Raw genomic sequence first — 20,343 nt, forward strand, 5'->3', positions numbered from 1 at the left:
CTGAGGAATTTCGTCCACGAGATGAAACTTCTCCAAATAAACTGAAGCTAAGGTCGTTAACGGTTATTTAAATAAATAAACTTGGCGTTCTACTTTCGGTCTTATGGTCTAAAAGAATGCCGTAGTAACTGGTGTAGTTTCTAGGTATAGAAGTTAGAGGTTTTGAGACACTTCTTTTAGAACACATACAAAAACCATTAATCCCCAATATTGGTTGGCAATCGAAGAAAAAAAATCCGTAATGTGCTTAACATTTCAGTAATGAAGTTTGGGCTACATCCCATGAAATTACCTAAAATCTACCATCCACAAAAGAAGTACAAGATTTCGTATCAAACACTAGGAGATACTTAAAATAAATGAAGTAATAGATTCAATGGTTAAAATAACGATGCAATTGTAGGATGAACGCGGTGAAGGAATTTGATATTTCGTATCCAGATCTTACTCATTGTGATACGAAATATCAAATTATTTCCCGAGTGTGGTAAAACGTGTTCCTTTACGAAGGAGGGAAAGACTTTTCCCTAGGGACGGAAAGTCCATTTTCCCTCCCTAGTAAATGAAAACGTAGATTTCTGAATTTATACCCCAAAATTTATCAAAATTGCGAATAGATAATGTACTCAGGAGCATAATAACAAAATAACAAAATGGGAGATAATGTAACGGGAAGGTAGAAAACTTCCGAAAATAATCGGTATTTTTCACACATATTTGTTGCTTCAAAACTGAAAAAATTAAAATTTTATCTCTTTGATTTTCAAACGACGGGTCAGCCCGAACGCGCTATTTCGATTCATAAATAAATGTGAAAGAAACAATACGATCGAAGTCGTTGCTTGGGAGATAATGTAACGGTTTAAGGGCTAGGTTACCCCTAATTTGTTATTTATATTGCCAAGGAGTTATCGATTAAATTTTTCACCAAAGTAAACGAGAATATTTTGTCATCTTTCTTTGAAACACGGAAAAAATGCCTCGTAGAAAACCTACAGAAAAATTGGGCACCTACGGTCAGTTCGATTTAAATCCCGAACGTGCCGTAGAGCGCTTCGTTGAATCAAAATTGCAAAACAAGTTTTACATGTGAGTGATCTGCCAATACCTTTTGTTAGCAAATAATATTTCTGAATTCGTATTCAATCCAGCAAACCACCTTATTGGGACATACCACGCGAAGGACTCGAATTATATGCAATTCAAAATGAACGCGACCATGGTGAAATGTCCAAGCTGCAGGACAATCTGCGTAAGCAAGCCCAATCGGACGCTCGTGCCAATGAGGAACGAATTGCGGCAGTGTACAAAATCAAAAATGAACTTCGCGAACAATTCATTTCGGTGAATGATTTTATTCGCGAATGTGAACGGAAGAAAAGCGAAGCCGACGAAAAACTTGCGCTTGAGACGAAAATCTGTGATGAAAAGAAGACGGAAATCCAGAAAATTAGGAAGGATTTGGTTGAGTTATCTGAATTCAAAGATAGACTGGAAAAATCGGTAGACGAGCTTAAACACTACAAGACTGTGTTTGAAGAGGTTGTAGCAGAATCTGAGTACTTTGGCAACTTGCAGGAACTAATCGATCGATGCGATGCGCTAAGTATATATACAGAAACAATTGTAAAATCATCCCATGTGACGGTAATATAAATTGTCCTGTACAGTGATCACACAAGTGGAGGTAACAGAAATGGAAGAAAAAAAGAAACAAGAAATCGAAGTCATGAGAAAGAAAATTGTCGATGCGACAAACGATGCTTCCCTAATCATAATGGGATTAAATAAGGAACTTTCCGATCTAGAGGTAAATTCAAACATTTGTCCAGTGAATTTCGGTTGCCAGTCTTGATTTCTCTAGCAATCTTACAATGCGAGTCAAACCGAAAGCTTCAAGTGGAGCAAAGTGTTGGCCGTCTCAAAGGATTGCATCAAAGATAAGGAGAGCACCACAACTCAACTGCTGGATCAAATTCAACAGCTGTACGCATTATTTTGTAAAAGGAGTGGCATTCCGATTGCGTTTGAACGTCAACAAGTCGAAAACCAATTGGATTATATCAAAGACGAAATGAAATATCTTCAGGATGTGATCAAATGTGCTGCAGACATTAGTGAAAATGAGGACAAATCGATTATAGCACAGAATGGATCCAGTAAAAAATAAATGACCCACTGGAATATGTCGGCCCTGATGTTTAACACTGAATTTTGTACTTCTTTGGTTTTAGTATACGTCGTGCCATAAAGGGGTACCTTAGATAGAGATTATCACTCACTGTTGACATCGTTTTGCACATGCCAGAGAAATCATCCAGCATTATTACGGACACTCACACTCACTCTACTATCACAAATCAGAGGAATGGGAAAATCAACCATTCTTCGTGCAACCAGTAGGACATTTCGATAACAATTCAAAGGAAAAATTTGACGATTCGGAACAGTATATCATTACATAAAATGAAGAAAACGTTCGGTTCCTTACCTGCTTACCGTTCCTTATACTTGCATCTGCACGACAAACACCATACGGACTGACAAGAAACGCATGCCAATGAATTCAAAAATTTTCGCTTTATTTAAATTCCATTTCGTGTCCTACACAGAATCAGATCATTCATTGTGTGGCACCATCACTGAATCGTTAACAGTTTTTTGCAATTGATTGATAGTTTCCGTCCAATCTTGCTGCGCAATGTTTGCCACACCGGCCATGAATATTTGTAAAACTTTTTGCACGTGATTTTTGCTGGTAGCCATCACTTCTTCAACACTAACATTTTCCGTGCACGGACGCCAGCAATCGTAATCGGTGGCGAGAGCAACCACAGCATAGCATAAGCCTGCCTCTTTAGCCAATACAACTTCCGGACACGTTGTCATATTTATAACATCACAGCCCCATTGCTTGAACATCAAACTTTCCGATTTACTACTGAACCGGGGACCTTCAATAGTGACTACCGTGCCTTTATCATGCACTGGAATGCCTAATTCAACGAATTAAATTGATTGAATTAGACGACAGATTCTCTAGTTGAATGGAAAGTGAATGAAACATTTACCTAGTTGCATGGCAGTGTGAATTATCATATCTCTGGTTCGGGTACAAAATGCGGGTTCCATCGGGATATGACACACACCAACAGGGCTCTTTTCCTTTCCATCGTAAAATGTTTGGTTTCTCTTTGTCGTTCGATCGACAAATGAATCGATGATAACAATGTCACCGGGCTTTATATCCTCCTGTAACGAGCCACACAACGTTGATGCTAGAATGTGAGTGCAGCCGATGTTCTTCAGTGCCCATAAATTAGCTCGATAGTTTACGTTTGTCGGCATGATGCTGTGACCTGCAAATAATTTATTGTTTTTTGATAGGAAGGGAACGCTAGGACACGGATTGTAGACAAGCAGTAATGTCAGTCGGAATTTTTAAATTAACATTCTAAGCTGTACGAAGCGATAACACCCGGTCGCTAAAAAATTTAAGAAAACGAAATCCGATTTGATAACTGAAGTCTACTGTAACTTTTGGACACTAAAAAAACTTGCGACACTATGTAGACGATGTGCAGTGTTATCGCCCTAATTAGATGTGAGTTAAGGTCAAATGTCTTGGCGCTCAATGAAATTAAAAACACGTAAATGACACTTACGTCTTCCATGTCTTGCTAATAAAACGCAATCAACGCCATTGATCTTTCCTTCTATCAATACATCAGAAGTCGAACCGTACGGGGTCTCTCTGCGATTAAGGAAAATACAAGCACATTAACAATCAGTCGGTAAATTAACCTCAAAACGTCTAACCGATAGATTTCCTTTCGACCATCCAATATCTGAACATCGTCCAATGCACTCCCGCCAATAATCCCGATCTGCAATTGAATTGAAATTCCGTTTTTGTTTATCATGCGGTGATTTAGTGGATGGTTGAACTTACTTTTACTTTTGTGACAGACATTTCTTCCGATTAGAATGAAAATCCAATTGAGTTGATTTTTATTGATCTATGACAATCTGGATACTGATAACCACACACACTTATACATTTGCCCCCAAGTGACATTGCATTAAACGAGTTGTTCTGACAATAAGATTGATTGAATGTACTAAAACCACAGTATATGTACAGTTGTGTGTAACCATCTACTACAATTCATGTTGTACTTGGATTCTTTAGATATTGTATAAATCTAACAATTCTGTCCCGAGTAACGAAAAGTACTACATACTACTACTCACGCATGTGAGGTATCATTAGAAAGATGAGACAGAACGCTGCATGAGCAGACGTTTTTTTTTTAAATCGAAAGTTATTTTAGCAAAGCTAAAACACCCTCCAAAGTTCCACTGTTTCAGTAAAAAATCTTCTTCTTTTTTCAAAATGATGTTGCTCACTGTAGATGGCATCATAACCCGAACATAACTTCTGCTATCCAATGATACCATGATCTATCATTTGCCTCGTCACCCGTGGATAAAAAACCGGTAATAAAGGTGCAATTTTCAGATTTCGGTCACCTTCCACTGACGACACAGCGTCTGGAAAAAAATGTTGACTGGGGTTTTAGATTCTAGGATTCAATTCCTGTGTAGGCACATAAAGATGATTCCACTAAAAAATCGCTCCGATTTCGGTAGGCTGCTTTTCAAAAGAATCCATCACAAGGCTCTGGATGAACAGAGAGTTGATAATAGATGGCGTCCCGGCCGCCTGAAGCAACGCCATCTGTTATCATTCGTCTGAGAAACATATAGAAAATTCGTCGCCGCCGCCTCTTCTGTCTTAATAATATTATGATTGCACAATAGGTTTGTTCCAAGTAACTGTAAACACAAACTTTGACAACCCGAACAACGACAATTTCATCCACAGCACCGTCGCTTACGTGATATTTCATACAAATTGAGCAACGTCGCCTACGCGATTTACACAGAAATATTATTGAGGTTATGTTTCTGTGGATGAAATTTGACAATTCATATGGCCTTGGAACCCTTGGAACAAACCTATACAACCATTAATTATTTGTTTAAATTGAACTAAGATGGAATAGTTCGATGTTAAATTGACCTAAATTTAAAATTTGAGAACCCGATGTTGTGGGAATGTTAAATTAATCTTAAGGCCACAAATAAGAAATGTTTTCAATGTCGAAAGCCTTGCCATATTTAATGGCTACTAAAAACTTTGAATTGAAAGCGAATTTATCGCAAGAGTAGAAAATAAGCAGAAAAAACTTTATCAAAAAACACGAAAAATTGAATAAATTTGCCCCACAATTTACACTTTGCTCTATTTCACGCACTTCAACATTTTAAATAATAACAATACAGCTGATTTCTTTGTTATACAACTCATCAGTGCACCTTTATCATCGATAATCATGTGCATATCAGCTGCCGTACTGTTTAAGACTGAACACAGATCTAAACATGTACGACCACTCTTCGCAAAAAAGTGCCGTAGAAACAGAACAAAGCGCGTCCATGTAGGCAAACTCATTCTAGACGTTTCGAAACTATTTTCAATATTTTTGATCGCAAACCAATGCCGATTTTGGCAAAAAATCTTTAAATTGAACTAAGATGGAATAGTTCGATGTTAAATTGACCTAAATTTAAAATTTGAGAACCCGATGTTGTGGGAATGTTAAATTAATCTTAAGGCCACAAATGGTCGTACATGTTTAGATCTGTGTTCAGTCTTAAACAGTACGGCAGCTGATATGCACATGATTATCGATGATAAAGGTGCACTGATGAGTTGTATAACAACGAAATCAGCTGTATTGTTATTATTTAAAATGTTGAAGTGCGTGAAATAGAGCAAAGTGTAAATTGTGGGGCAAATTTATTCAATTTTTCGTGTTTTTTGATAAAGTTTTTTCTGCTTATTTTCTACTCTTGCGATAAATTCGCTTTCAATTCAAAGTTTTTAGTAGCCATTAAATATGGCAAGGCTTTCGACATTGAAAACATTTCTTATTTGTGGCCTTAAGATTAATTTAACATTCCCACAACATCGGGTTCTCAAATTAATTATTTGCTTAGGGCGCTTAGGGTGTATGTACTACCATCATACACAATCTACTACTGTCGTTGATAGTTTTGTACATAAATAAAATCCAATGTCAAATAACGTCAATCATCATTAGAAAATTGCCTTTATCGCATAAATCTGACTACGAATGCTAAAAAAAATAGAAAATCAAAACAAGTCGTTCTCTTCATTCTTTACAAACAATTTATACAAAAATAGGACAGCAAAGCCAACAATTGGAGGAATATTGAACGTTCAGTTCACAAAGCCATGGATATTTGTGGTAATAATAGTGTTGCTCTGTTTGCTTTGTGTCGTCTCGTTTATTTACGCCGCGTTGTTTTTGTTCCAAAAACTCGTTTTTCTTGGTTTTCTCAATGATATATGTGCGTTGAATGCAACATTCATTCGTATTGTAAATATTTATATTTTTAGACGACGATTTCCTGCCGCATTTTAATGACGACATTGACGACAAAGTGTTGAGTGGACAATATGACTACACCCACAATTTCTTGCCGTCATCCATTAAACTGGAAAACAATATTTTCGACAATGATGACTGCCTATTGCCTACACTTGGTCCACCTGAAGACCTTTTCGACAATACATTCGGGCCCGTGCACATTAATCCCGACGACTTTTTCACCGATATGTACAAGAGCGATATAGAAATTAAAAGTGAATCGAGCAGCTCAACACATCGTGACACGCCCTCCCCATCGATCAGTTCTGGATCGTCAGATCTGAGCGAATTTCGCATTGATATGCCGAACACTATCGATACACCACCTATTTCACCGGAATCGTTTCAAAATCACACGCAGCCAGTTACAAATCGCAACATAAACATATTGCAAGGAACGTTGATACCGATAACGACCGGTATGCTCACACAAACGTCCACAACCTATTCGAATTTGAAGAGAGTGAAGATACAACCGAAACCGATTTCGATTGGGAAAGATGGCAGGAAAACGCATGCCAGAACCATTGTCCTATCGGCGAATGATTATAAGGCATTCATGCAAAAGCAGAAAACCGAACCGGACATCAAATCGATAATCATCAAAACAACACCATTAACAACAGCATCGGCTAGCGAAAAGATTTCATCACAGATGCTTGTACAACCGCAATTCCCAGAAATGAAGCCACGCAACGTTGGTGTCTTGAATACACTTGTAAAGCACGAGCTAAATGAGAAAATTTTGAAAAAGCAGCAGCGAATGATCAAGAATCGTGAATCGGCCTGTTTGTCTCGCAAAAAGAAAAAGGAATACGTGACATCGTTGGAGAGCCAAATTTCAACTTTATCGAAGGAGAATCAAAAGCTTAAAACGGTGTGTACAGTCTGTTCACATACCTTACATATGCTAAGTCTATACTGAGCCAATGCAATGTATTTCCAGGAAAACAACTTCTTAAAAAGTCGATTGTCACAATTGGATAGCATGGTGTGCAAGTGTCGCAATTTGACTGCAGTCAAAAATGTTTTTGGACCTGCGAATAAGAAAAATGCGGTTTTCATGTTGGCTTTCGTTTTCATGTTTGCGGTCAATTTCGGTCCACTTGGGTAAGTTGCTTTCAAGGTTCATTTAAGAATTGCGAATTAGAAATGTTAGTTTAAGAAGATGGATACGAGCAGGGAATTTCTTCAATTTACGAGACTTGTTTTGGATTGTTCCCGGTTCAGCTTGAACGGTTTTAGCAACCTAAAGTTGACACCATTAATATTCCAACGCCTTTCACGATAGCCACTCGAACTAACGCAAATGCAGTTTTTATTTTACACCGTTACGCGTCCTATTTAATCTTCTCAGTGAAACATTTGCTTATTCCTCGGATTGAGATTTTCGTCGTATCATATCTCGTAAAAACATGCGATTCGACAATCACTCCTCTGTTCCATTCATTCATTATTATTATCAAATTTCATTGCAGAAAACTTCTATCCCCAAGTATTTCCAACATAAACGACGGCAACATAAACGATGGCGGGTCCTACAATCATCACAGTCGAAATTTGCTCTGGGTGGACGATAATCTTGCCAATAATGTGACCATAATGTTCAACGATAGCTCAATAACAATGGACTCAGACGCTAAGCCCGCTACTGTTTACCCAACCTGTCCCATCAATATTAATCAAACCGAAAGTATTCGACTAGCTAGTGAACTTCGTCGCTGGATCGGCGATTTTCCCCTGTATCACAACAACAGCAAAGTCTTGCCAAACGACAACTTTAATTTGGACTCGATTTCGGATTATTTCCTACCCGATTCGACGATAACATCACTTCTGACACAAATGAAAAATGCGAAAAATTATTTTAAGAAAAAAACGCGACGTCGTAAGACCGATCCCATTGGAAATGGGGAAAGTGTTTCGAAGAAGGGCATCGAACCGTTTAAAAGTAAAATTCAAGTCTACAATACGGAGTACAAACATGGAAAATACGCAGAATTTTTTGAAGAAATCGGAAGACAGGACGACACATTTTATGTGGTTTCGTTTACCGGTGATCATTTACTCTTGCCGGCTCTGGCACATAATAAAACATTTAGACCAAAAATGTCTTTAATGCTGCCATCGGTCAATATCAACGGAACCGTGTCGTCTGATCACGTAACACTGATGCAAATCGACTGTGAAGTGATCAATACATCGTTGATTCGCATCAAAGAGAGTCTTATACCGACACATTTGCGTGGTAAACCGGAATCGAATGTTACGTGTTCGGATAGTGGACGGAATGTAACCGATTTACCGGATTTGAAATACAATTCCAATGAATTCAAGCAAAACGACCTAAAGTCTGTGGAAAGTGCACGGTCATTTCTATTTCCGCAGAAACCGTATTTTACAAATAATTCGAGTGATCGCCGCAGCCAGGGCGACAAAAAGTGATTTTACTTCGGCAATGTTTTTTAAGTATACTTTTAAGTTAAGTGTGATAGTAGCAACATATGCGTAAGTTAAGACACACAATTCTGGATTATCTATAGTTGAAGTGTTCTCATAGTTTTAATTCCTTCGTAGCTAAGCTAGCTAATTGTACAAAATTCGTTTTACACTTATTTAAAACCACCTATCTACTTACATTAAGTCGAAACTTACAAAAATGCAATAAATTTTGTGTTATTAATGAAATACAGCGATTTTTTCCCACCTTTCACTAGTTGAGGTAGTGGCACCGGTCGGTTCAATTGTATCTTTGGGAGCTACGACAACAGGGTAAAAGTTTGGAAAGCTCTGTTTATTGGTAATAAGAAAGTAAGAGTTGCATCCATAAGTGTTTATTGGGCCTTTAGAATAAGAAAACATCTGCACTCGAACATTGAATTCGACAGGATTGATCCAAGAAATTGCGTGCTTCGCTATTTTTAGTCATTAGGGTCAGGGTCAGATCACGCAACTTTTCAACAAAATTAGGCAAACCAATGATCGGCACATAGTCTTTTAGTCGGGCTACGGAAGTCTTTTTGTCACCAAAAAGTTATGAATGCAAAAATATTGTCCGCCGGATCTAAGGACTAATCCGTGCGTTTTAGTAAGCAAAGTGCTTTCAAGCTAGAACTAGAATAAATTTACAGACCAGGTTTGCTATGCATGCATCCTCCTTCCTAAATAGTTTTTGAATTTTCAATTAGTTTCTGTAAAGTTTATTTGGCTGAGAAACCGTACAATACGCAACAACAACAACAAAAAATCGCGTAATAAATCATCGTGACATAGAGTTACATGGTAATCTTATTACCGTTCTGTAGCAAACACTCCTTCAACGATTGCTGGCAGTTACAGTAATCTCTAAACGGCGGTGCCATAACTTCATCCAACAATTTCAAAATTTGCAAATATTTTTTGTACGATCCGCTGTAATCCTTTTCGCTGTACAGTCGCTTCGCTGTTTTGTCCAACATATCCGTGTCCTAAGTCCAAAATAGATCGATAAAAATCACCTAAAACTCGTATCTATCTCAATTTCACTAACCTGAATCGCCTTTAGGCCTTTCAAAATATTGGTGAATTGGCCACACTCAATGCACTTTATCATGAATTCATTGCAATCGCTCGGTATTGTGATAATGTTGTTGCAGGATGCACTATCCCCGTCACACCGGAATCGAATTTCGTCCGTTTTCATGTTCTCGTACAGTGGCCAATTTTCGTCACAAGCTTTGCAATTACAATCGAACCAGTACTGCTCCTTTAAAGTAGCCTTTCGGTCATCAATCGCATGTTGACTGTAAATTGGCCCGTAATTTTCGGATATGGTTCCACCACTTTTAATGTTCGATACCGAATGAACATGAACGGCACAGCCATTGTAGTATCTGCGAAAAGAGTGAATTTTTTTAAAGTGAGACTGTTACTGCCACACTGGGATATGTTTAAGCAGCAAACCTCACGATATCCGGATTGCATGAATGATTAAACAATGCTAAAGTGGGATAGATGCCACCACCAATGAAAACTGTCTTCGACGACTTTTTATCGGTTTCCGATTCAACTAGTTCGTAGACTTCATGAGTGTTAAACTGCAAAAATTGTAGATTTCTCAACACCAATCCTCCAATAAAATTGAACTCCGCTTCGAAACCATCGAAGAAAGACGAGATTTTCAGGCACAACGTCAAAAAGTAAGCCATAACTGTGTACTGCATAAAATTCGCCTCAGACCGCATAGTTTCATGACGGACCAAATTGAAAACCTTCCGATAGTCAGTGTATGGTAGACTAAATGAATTTTCAAAATAATTTTCAGGAAATTCAACAAAAATAAAAAGTTTTACCTTATGGTGTCTTCAAACTTGACGTTGGTCAACTGTTCCTTGATGTCCTGAAAATAGTTCGGAGATTTTTGTGACATCATTCGCAAGGCCATGTGGCAATTGATCGAAGATCCCGAATTCCACAATAATTTCAAAATTCCACACTCGAATTTGTGGTACGTTGAAGTTGCTAAGTTACGACACTCAATTGAGCAGAAAATGACGTTACAGCAGTCTTTACATGGTAGAGGGGCAGCAGATCTAAACGATACGTGAAATTACCAACAATCAAACCACTCATACCTCCAACACAAAAATTATTGTCGGTAAGTTGGTCTTCCGTTAAGAAGCCACATCCTAAATCCCTTAACTGCTGAACTGGAAATTATCCAAACATTAACTTACCTTTTGAAGCAATGTTGACAATGAGTCTTGCTGAACTTTTCCAAAAGCATTGCACAATGTGGATTTTCCACTAAAATTTCATCTCCAATTGCTATGTCTTTCTTAGCTTTCGCGAACCGTCCCTCGTTGGGATTGTAATCAAAGGTCACCGAACTATTCAAACCGTACTTCGAAACATCTGCCTTCTTGTTCTTCAGCTTTAACTGTTTGAACTTGGCAATCTGATCTTCCTGCTGCTGCAGCATTTTGATCATGATCTGAGAATCTTTTTCTAGTTTTCCACGCTTTTCAAACGACAAATTTGAAATGTCCAAGTGGGTTACTGTAGCTCTAAAGAAGTGAGTGAAAGATTTAATCTTTAAGAAATATGGTCAGTGTTGGCTAAGTTATATACTTGAATGCATTCATTGCATCATCGAAATCCTTTTGTGCTAAATGGCACCTTGCCTTACGCTCATACAGTTTATAACGCAAATGTTTAGGATAATTCGGCATAGCTAAGGATATATCGCGCAATGCCCGATCGTAATCTTCCATGTGGTACAGTGCAGCAGATCGATTTGCATAAATAATGGACATTTCTTCACCTTTAAAAACAGAGAAATCGGATAAAGAACATATGGCCCGAATCGCAACAGTAAATTGTACCATTTTCTTCCGGTGTGTTTATCAGTGAAACATTGTACAAAGTCAATGCAGCCACCCAGTTTTTGTTTTGAAATGCAACATTACCCTGTTGCTTCAATTTCAATGCCTCGGCGGAATTCTTTTTCGTCACATCACACTGAAGATTCATGTTCTTGACACTCGCTAAATTAGCAATAAACTCGAAACGAGTACTGTCGGTGGCTAATTTTCCAAATTCGGACTTTTCTGCGTCCGTGATACTGTTCTGTATGTTTAAGTAGAGATCTTTGAAAAATCCTTTTTGATTAGCGAACTCCATTTTGACGAATTGATTCAATAATTTCCAGATTTTCCGGGTGAAAAATGCAGAAAAAAGCGACCGTGTGTTTCTTTAAATGATTTTCTCACTGAAGATTTTCGTCTTCGTTGCATGTGTTTCGAAAAAATTTATTTTGAGAATCGTATTTTTGTCGGAAAATCTGTTTAAAAATAGATTCAAGAATTGTTTTACGGAGTATTCGAAAAGATTGGGCGCGTTAATTTTGAAGAAAGAAAATTCTAAAAATTTTAATTTTTCTCATTTCACCCGAACCCGACATTGTCTGTTCACAATACCCATTGAAAACAAAATTTGTTAGAAACTTACCATATTAAGATTAAATCCGGATCAGTCACTGTTCAACGTACAGTCTAGTGATAGACGGAAAATTTTTCATTTCTTTAGTTTTCCCGTAAGACAGGTCCGGACTGGCTGTACTGGACGATCGGGCGATGCCTGATGCACGTTTTGCTTTTTGGCGCTCCTCAGACCAAAAAGTTTATTTAGGCGCCTCTGAACCTTTTTCAGCCAATTCGCCCGATGCGCTTTTGGTAACCAGTCCAGCCCTGCTGTAAGATCACACTATATCTCTCCATACACACTTATTTCTGGCGTCTTTGGCGATAAGAGCTGACTAATAATGTGAACAGACTATTAGTTTTTCCGAAATCTTAGGGCAGGGAGGTTTCACAGGAGATTATACTTTCCAAATAACATTCCTAGGCAATGCTAATGTCCTATTTCCGACTAGATTTACAGCTTTAAAAGTCGAACTTGCTCGCCGTTTTATAGCTATTTTTAAATATTTTTTAACTGAACTAATCCAGCGATAAATCATTCAAAGTAAAAAAGTCTTAAGTGATAGTAATAGTTTTTAAATCAGCCCTATATCGGCTTGGCGATAATGCTTAATTTTCACTTACCGAAAAAGTACTCCGTGTGAGAGACAAAATCGATTATTTTTTTTCAATTTTTGCTTTGTTTACTTAACAGATTGCTCTCTCACGGAGTACTTTTTGTTGAGTGGAAACCACACTTGAGAGTCTTGGATGTGATGAAACGATAGCAAACGCTTTTTTCAAACCCTCATCATCAAGACAATATAGAGCAGATTGAAAAACCGATTTTACTGTTCCTGAGATGGCATTTTATTTGACTAAAACCCGACGAGTAAAATATTAATTATTTTTTTGTTGACATTGGTTTTGTTGCAGCGACATCTTTCAGTGAAATAGTGAATCGTCTTCTATCGGTAGAGTTGACATAGAATAGAGAAAAGAGAACTGATGCCGTTATCCCTTTCCAGTGTGTATTTTCGTGAGACATAACATTTGGAAAATGTGAAGAAATTTCATAAAATTCTGCAATAGCGTCGACTTAGAGTCAGTTGTTGGTGAAGAACGAATCTCATTTGTTGTTTTGGACAGAAAATATTTGTTGCTAACTGGATTCGAGAATATTTTGCATCACTGAACATTATTGATTTTATTGACAACTGTAGATTCGTCAATATTTCTCTAACATTTAAATTTGAACTCAAAAAGCAATCAGGACTCTTGCAACCACTTTAATTAACATGATTTTCATCGCATAATTCGCTTACGTTTTTCTACTAATTGTTTTAGTCAATATTCCACTAACGGTTTTTTTTCCTCGATTGAAATTTGAATAAAAAATTCAGGAGAAAACGTGACTTTCCACATAAAATTACTAAACAAGAAATATCAAGCGACTCTTACATTGGACAGCAGCGATTTCTTAACTCTTAACATCTTGAAGAATCTGAAGCAAAAACGATGAAAAGTGAAAGGTGAAATACACTCTGTACATTGCTGGGAATGTTCTATCTTCGTTAAAAATCAAACGAATATTTGTTTTTATTACGATTACTAGTGACTTTTATTTCCACAAAATCATTTTTTTGATATAATCAGAACGAAAATCGAATTGATCCTTGCAAATAGTTCTGGAATTTGGATTATTATTAGTAATTCGGTCTCATGTTACAAAAACTACGTTTAGCCTTAGAAGTTATTTCTCTAGGTTAAATGCTGATTGGGATGGGCAAACGCTTAATATGGAATAACACATTCATGTAAAACCCTATTCCATCCAGAATGATTCAATTAAAATCCGAAATCTGACGTATATTTTAGTGAAATGAACAAGAAACAGCTCTTTTAAATTTAAACGAAAGAAAAAAATCAAAAATAAAATTCATAAAATCTTCAAAAGTCCAACATTTACCTAATCATTCGAAAAAAAAACTCGGGGAATTTTTTTATAATAAAATCAAAGAGAAACGTCAACATTTAGTCGGTCAAATATGAGTATGATTTAGAGCTGTTCAATGATTTGGTTGATTTTGCCCCCCAGTACTTCACTTTTTACCAAGGGGCGCTAGTGGTGCCCCGCGATCCTTTCCACGCAATTTTAAGCCAATCACTTTTTCGATTTTGCCCAAAATCAAATTGTTCGGTATGCCACGACCAGCTTCGTAGTCTTGAACAACTTGTGGTTTTTCGCAAATTTTCTGAAAACGAGTGAAACTTCGATTAATTTAACTATTTCAACAGTTTTCATGAAAATGACGACGTAATTCAGTGTCAAATGATACCCCAACCCATTTTGGTTTGAAATTATTTGTAATGAAGAACCAACGCACATATAGCATGAAACAATCCGAAAAACACTTACGGTTGCAAGGTCTTTTTGACTCAGTCCTTTGCCCTGTCTCCCCTGTTGAATAATCTTTCCGACATCCAATGGAATCTTATCATGTTTCAGCTCTTCATTTTCCCTATCCAGCTTCGCAGTGTTTTTCGTCGTCTGGTGTTGCTTATTGGTGCCAGCGCCGACTAATATTTCATGTGGAATGAGAGTTTCAGTTGACAATAAACAATAAATGGAGGTAAAAAATGGACATTACATTTTTGAGAAGTATCAACTTGTGCACCCTGCCGACGGGCCTGATTTACGGCGGATTCCGTTTTCATTGTAGAGGCCTTTGGAGCTCTCTTACGCAAGATGGTTACAGTATCCCAATCACTCATTGTTAACAGAGTTTCTTGTAGAGTTTTCAATCGATTCGTTTTTCAGTTCAGAAATAATAAATTTCTAGAAGGCTCACCTTTTGCAAATATGGTGTAAATTTTTTTTTATTTTCCTTTTATTTTGACATTATATCGAGGTTCTAGTACCACAAGACCATCTAGTATTGGTGGCGGGTTTGGTGTGTATGGTTGGCGGTTCACTGAAAAAAAAAATTAATTTTAAAATTCTTCATTTCGTTTACTTGTGGATTCGTCAACAGATTAGTGTTGAACGACGATGTCATCCCCAAACTATCTTCATTAAATTAGTCAGCCAAAAAGTTTGTTTCGTGAAATTTCGTGAAAACCCTATGATTGAGGAATCTAGGAACCACCATAGGAGTAATGAAAGTATAGGTATGGTCTAATGTCAAAATTTGTATGAAGTGGAGGAAATCAAGGCTGTATACTTTGGGGAGGTCGCCTTCTACATACAAACAAATTCACCAAAATTGAACTTGTATGGCGAGGTGAATTTTTTGTATGAAACGTGGTGTGTAACATGCGTATCTGCATCTGCGTGACCTCCCCAAAGTATACAGCCTTGAAGGAAACAGCGATTTCATATAAACAAACTCATTTGTCAATAAATTAAGATTGGCTCACCTGTGTGTATATTACGTAGGTGGAAGCACGGGGTTTCAGGGGGTTTCGAACATTTAGTTTTTTCATGTTGCAGATATTGCAGTGTCAAATTCTGTCCAAGATGTGACATATTTGCAAGGTATTGGCCTTTTTCACAAAGTATAATCAGCGTAACCTTCGTAAAAAGAATCTTGAATCTGACAAGAGCACGTGTGCCAACGTGTAAAAAACAAATGTTCAAAACCCCCTGCTGAACCGTGGCGATCCTCTTGTCAAACGGACAGTACATAAACAAATTCCATCATTTATGAAAATCAGCTTTTTTTATATGAAATCGCTTTTTCCTCCGGTTTGTATGGGCAGACCATACCCGGTTTGTAATTTCATTGCATAGGAGCACCTTTATTATCTGGAAAATAAGGCTGCTAGGAATAGCAAATGAACAAAGCACCTAGCAGGGTGTTAGAAAAAAATGAAGTAGTACTTTAATCGAAGTATGCGAATATTTCCATACCTTTTTTTCATAATGTCATTGCAAAATTACCATTAAGGCTGCTAGTGGTATTATTGGTATCAAAAAACTACTCTATTTGACGTGTAAAAACCTCTATTACGCTGCTAGGTGCTTTGAAATGAATCAAAAAATTTCCATTTTGAAACTCTTTATATTGCAGTTTTTACAGAAACATTTTCCACAATATACATGCAATTTTTGAGGTTGTATGGGAACTGCCGGCAGCCAAAACTCCGAAACTACCGAATAGATTTTTTTCCGTGTAGAAGGTACTTTTGGTCCAGATGACGTCATTGACATTACAAATTTCAAGAATGTCTATAGAAATGTTTAGTAGTTACTGAGATCAGAGAACTACCTAACTAACTAACTAACTAAGTAGTAACTAAATACGAACGTAATAATTTTTCTTTGTCTAATGGAACTTTAATAATGAATCTTGAACCAAGGTATGATCGATTCGATGTTAAACATACTCGTAATATGTATCAAAATAGTATGCAAATAAGTTCGTATTCCAAATCTTTATGTCCTCTGGAAGAGATTAAGGTTATGAAAAAACAGGTTAAGACACTTCTGAGTTGATCACGAACTTGATAAAAACTTTTTTTTTTTCTTCAAGTTGACATTTCAAACAATCTGTAATGAGTGTGTTCAACAAAAGCAATACAACAATTTTAAATAAAATGTATCTATTTGTCAAAATTTGTGTGTCAGTACACTGGAAGAGAACTTTGGGAAGAGACACCATAACTTATTTTATTCATTAACTTTTACAGATCCCGCGTAGTTTTACAGATTTATCTTTGTCATTATATTAAACGCACTAGTTGCACTAGTGCGCATTCTCTAGTACTTCTGGTGACAGTTCGATTGTGTACAGCTTCACGTCATTTACCGTGATTTTGCTTTTCAGTCGTTGGAATTACAAGTTCATTTTTTTAGCCGAAAACCCATTAAAATGCTGGCAATCGAAGATTTTCCCGAATATAATGTTCCAGGAGCTAAGCAGGTTCAGTTCAATCCGTACGAATCGAATGGAGGGTGAGTAAATTGCATAAATAAAACATTTTAAGGTTATGGTATCGTGACGGTGAGCTTTTTGTTTGTCCCTTAGATCGGTTGTTGCTGTTGCTGGCGACGATTATGCTATCATTGCGGCCGACACTCGTTTGAGTTCCGGCTACTCAATCCATACCCGTCATCAGGACAAATCATTTAAATTGTCCGATAAAACCGTTTTGGCATCAACTGGATGTTGGTGTGATACATTGTCGTTGACAAGTTTGGTATCAGCTCGTATGCAGATGTACGAACATTTGCATAACAAAAAAATGTCCACCACTGCGGTTGCACAAATGTTATCAATTCTCATGTACAATCGACGATTCTTTCCGTACTACGTTTCGAATGTGTTGGCTGGCATCGACGAAAATGGCGAAGGAGTTGTTTACAGCTATGATCCGATTGGTCATTGTGAACGTAAGAAATACAGTGCCGGTGGATCGGCTGGACCACTACTGCAACCAGTTCTGGACAATCAAGTTGGTCTTAAGAACCAAGTTGGAGTCGAAACAGGACCGATACCATTGGAGCGCGCTAAAGCTATCATTCGTGACACTCTAATATCGGCAGCAGAGAGAGACATCTACACGGGAGATGGTGTCATATTCAATATCATCACCAAGGATGGCATCAAACAGGAACGCATCGATTTGAGAAAGGATTAGGGAGTAGCCGATCGGCAGGAGTGTATCGCAAAGCTCCAATTTATGTTAAAAAGCCGCCGGAAATTGGGAGGAAAATAAACTTTGTATTCAGTAATCCATTCAATTATTACATTTTGTTACGATGGTGCCGTCGAGTGACGAATTGGATGCACATTAGTTCGGTAAGTACTGCATATCCACTTGACTTAAGACTGTTCCGCGACGGTTTCGCACATATTCTTTCATAGCATTGAACCAAGGTCCTGAAATCGAAAATACATTTTTTGTCTCACCTCAGATGATCAATCCCAAGCAAATATCAACACTCACCAATTTTCGTATTTTGTAGACAATCTTTAAATGCTTCGCACCCCTCCATGCTATTGAGTACACCGAAAACATTCAAGTCGGCCAAATTCGGCTCCTTTCCACCCAAAAATTTCGTCTTATTCTTTTCAATAGCGTTCGTCCACTGGTTGCAAGCATCATACAAATGCATTCGTACGTCGTCCGTCAATCCATGTCGTTTTTTGAGTCTTTTTCCTATTGCCCACATAGCAGCTGCTCCAACGTAAACCATTAAGTTTCGTTCCCATTTGGGGAAATGTACGTCCCATTCGCCGGCCTGCGAAAACCATTCGAATGTTGCCAGTGCCTCGGAAGTGGTTCGGTACACATTCGGTGATATCATGTGCACTAAATGGCTGTCGACCCAACTCCTCCACTTACGCTCCTCTCTAGAAATAATGTGTTTCGTTACAGTAAATCTGAATCACCGACACAACGTGAACTCACTCCATTTGTTCCCTAGTGGCTGATTTCGGACGAGTTTCTTGGAACATTAAAAAGTACTTGTTTACGACGTCAGTTTTCTGTTTGCCATTATCATCGGTAAAAGATATGCTTGGATAGTAGTTAACCAATTGACCGATGTCTTGATCTGTATTTAGAAGGTAACTGGCTAATGACGATATAATCATACTCGAATCTGTCAACTGAACGTATTTTCCATCCTTCCGTTTTGCCAGTAACATAGGAACTTTCTTGTATTTGGTCCATTTAATGTCTTGTCGAAGAACGGCGTCTACCTCAACGACTGAGTATGAGAATCCTTGACTGTCCAGAAATGCGCGAACCTGATTCGAATTCATTAAGATTCGTTAAGATTGGGAGGACTTAGGTCCTGTCATTGCATGTACTGACCTTGCAACAAAACGGGCATGTTTGGTATTGAAACAACACCAGGTCCAAGTCTGTGTTATCATTGGGATTATAGATTTTGCGCGTGATTCGTACATTATCCGGAAATTTATCAATAACTGCCGGTTTCTTTTCTGTTGCTAGGGCAGTATCGCCTCCACTGGTGATCGACAAATAACCAGAATATCCGGCACCAATAAGTCCTCCAACTCCCATGCTCACAACCATTAGTTTTGTATTGCTCATCCTTTTAACTGGAGCTGCACCGATTTGTTGTGCATAACTGCGATGCAACACTTGAAACGTAAGACGTCGGCACGAAATTAATCGGCTGCAAAGGCTGAATGTTGCCATTACTGTTGGATGTAATTACTTCTTATTTAAGATAAACAGGTGAACTACACAGATTAAATAACTTTGCTGTAACTTTCATCCAAAGAAAATGCGAAAATTACAATCAAATTGTCAAGTGTAGCTAGTACTCTGCCGTCGTCGAATTCGTGTGTCTCGGATAATATTGACACTTCTTAACAGTGAAAGCGTTTTATACCATGTACGAAAATGTAAAAGCGAAACCCGTTTGAAAGTTTAAAAATAGAACTCAGACCCTGGATCAAGGCTGTAAACTTTGGGCCGCAAAGTTTACAGGCTTGCCCTGGATACCGATGAAAGGATAAAACAGGTAAAACAAGATCAAGTTCGTAGAATTTTTATCTGATTTTTTGATCTGAACCAAATTGGTTATATTGGACGTTATATCGATTCAATGTCCTGGCAGTAATTGGGTAATTCTGAAGTGATTTTCAAAAAAAGGGAAATCGACGGCGAATGCCATTACAAAAATATTTCGATAGATGATTACCTTCTACAAGTATTCTTTTTCTAAACTTTACCAGACTGATTTAAAGCTCAACATCTTGAGTGGGTCAGGCTCCTTGACTGAATATTGATTTTAAACAATTTGGGCATTAATAATCTCTTTTACAAGAGTTAAAAATGCCAATTATTTTTGGATGTTTAAACCATTATGCGTATGCGTTCGATTATTACGTTTCTTTCAA

At 37.6% G+C, this 20,343-nt stretch overlaps 7 protein-coding genes across 9 annotated transcripts; 3 read left to right on the forward strand and 4 right to left on the reverse strand.

The window, feature by feature from the left end:
- Positions 1–876: 876 nt before the first annotated feature.
- LOC119073578 (synaptonemal complex protein 1-like) lies at positions 877–2,205 on the forward strand. Its single transcript, XM_037179147.1, has 4 exons — positions 877–1,089; positions 1,152–1,606; positions 1,671–1,810; positions 1,865–2,205. Exons 1-4 carry the CDS (start codon positions 977–979, stop codon positions 2,168–2,170), a joined length of 1,014 nt encoding a protein of 337 aa, XP_037035042.1. The 5' UTR covers positions 877–976; the 3' UTR covers positions 2,171–2,205.
- Positions 2,206–2,561: 356 nt separating this feature from the next.
- On the reverse strand, positions 2,562–4,096 carry LOC119073603 (S-methyl-5'-thioadenosine phosphorylase). The gene is made up of 5 exons (XM_037179178.1): positions 3,953–4,096; positions 3,820–3,887; positions 3,666–3,754; positions 3,072–3,359; positions 2,562–2,996 (listed from the first exon to the last, which is right to left on the reverse strand). Exons 1-5 carry the CDS (start codon positions 3,971–3,973, stop codon positions 2,620–2,622), a joined length of 843 nt encoding a protein of 280 aa, XP_037035073.1. The 5' UTR covers positions 3,974–4,096; the 3' UTR covers positions 2,562–2,619.
- Positions 4,097–6,148: 2,052 nt separating this feature from the next.
- Positions 6,149–9,209, forward strand: LOC119073475 (cyclic AMP-dependent transcription factor ATF-6 alpha). The gene is made up of 4 exons (XM_037178981.1): positions 6,149–6,338; positions 6,491–7,398; positions 7,468–7,631; positions 8,000–9,209. Exons 1-4 carry the CDS (start codon positions 6,326–6,328, stop codon positions 8,964–8,966), a joined length of 2,052 nt encoding a protein of 683 aa, XP_037034876.1. The 5' UTR covers positions 6,149–6,325; the 3' UTR covers positions 8,967–9,209.
- A 504-nt stretch (positions 9,210–9,713) lies between these two features.
- Positions 9,714–12,430, reverse strand: LOC119073483 (SET and MYND domain-containing protein 4). Its single transcript, XM_037178988.1, has 7 exons — positions 11,885–12,430; positions 11,631–11,823; positions 11,237–11,566; positions 10,853–11,092; positions 10,464–10,796; positions 10,051–10,393; positions 9,714–9,988 (listed from the first exon to the last, which is right to left on the reverse strand). The coding sequence occupies exons 1-7, from the start codon at positions 12,180–12,182 to the stop codon at positions 9,797–9,799; spliced, it is 1,929 nt and encodes a 642-aa protein (XP_037034883.1). The 5' UTR covers positions 12,183–12,430; the 3' UTR covers positions 9,714–9,796.
- A 1,668-nt stretch (positions 12,431–14,098) lies between these two features.
- LOC119073666 (endothelial differentiation-related factor 1 homolog) lies at positions 14,099–15,385 on the reverse strand. Of its 3 annotated transcripts, none has more exons than XR_005087057.1 (4): positions 15,112–15,361; positions 14,880–15,040; positions 14,430–14,715; positions 14,099–14,359 (listed from the first exon to the last, which is right to left on the reverse strand). XR_005087057.1 is itself a non-coding variant. In XM_037179271.1 (4 exons), exons 2-4 carry the CDS (start codon positions 15,233–15,235, stop codon positions 14,563–14,565), a joined length of 438 nt encoding a protein of 145 aa, XP_037035166.1. In that variant the 5' UTR covers positions 15,236–15,249; positions 15,313–15,385; the 3' UTR covers positions 14,099–14,562. The 3 variants fall into 3 exon arrangements, 2 of the variants coding, with proteins under 2 accessions (XP_037035166.1, XP_037035165.1); XM_037179271.1 differs by having other exon boundaries at positions 14,099–14,715; positions 15,112–15,249; positions 15,313–15,385; XM_037179270.1 differs by having other exon boundaries at positions 14,099–14,715.
- Positions 15,386–17,234: 1,849 nt separating this feature from the next.
- LOC119073631 (proteasome subunit beta type-1) lies at positions 17,235–18,201 on the forward strand. The gene is made up of 2 exons (XM_037179222.1): positions 17,235–17,417; positions 17,491–18,201. The coding sequence occupies exons 1-2, from the start codon at positions 17,335–17,337 to the stop codon at positions 18,101–18,103; spliced, it is 696 nt and encodes a 231-aa protein (XP_037035117.1). The 5' UTR covers positions 17,235–17,334; the 3' UTR covers positions 18,104–18,201.
- Positions 18,166–19,782, reverse strand: LOC119073557 (prostaglandin E synthase 2). Its single transcript, XM_037179113.1, has 4 exons — positions 19,286–19,782; positions 18,878–19,218; positions 18,413–18,819; positions 18,166–18,345 (listed from the first exon to the last, which is right to left on the reverse strand). The coding sequence occupies exons 1-4, from the start codon at positions 19,634–19,636 to the stop codon at positions 18,257–18,259; spliced, it is 1,188 nt and encodes a 395-aa protein (XP_037035008.1). The 5' UTR covers positions 19,637–19,782; the 3' UTR covers positions 18,166–18,256.
- Positions 19,783–20,343: the final 561 nt, after the last annotated feature.

This window comes from Bradysia coprophila, unplaced genomic scaffold (assembly GCF_014529535.1).
Source record: "Bradysia coprophila strain Holo2 unplaced genomic scaffold, BU_Bcop_v1 contig_138, whole genome shotgun sequence".
NCBI classification, from domain to species: domain Eukaryota; kingdom Metazoa; phylum Arthropoda; class Insecta; order Diptera; family Sciaridae; genus Bradysia; species Bradysia coprophila.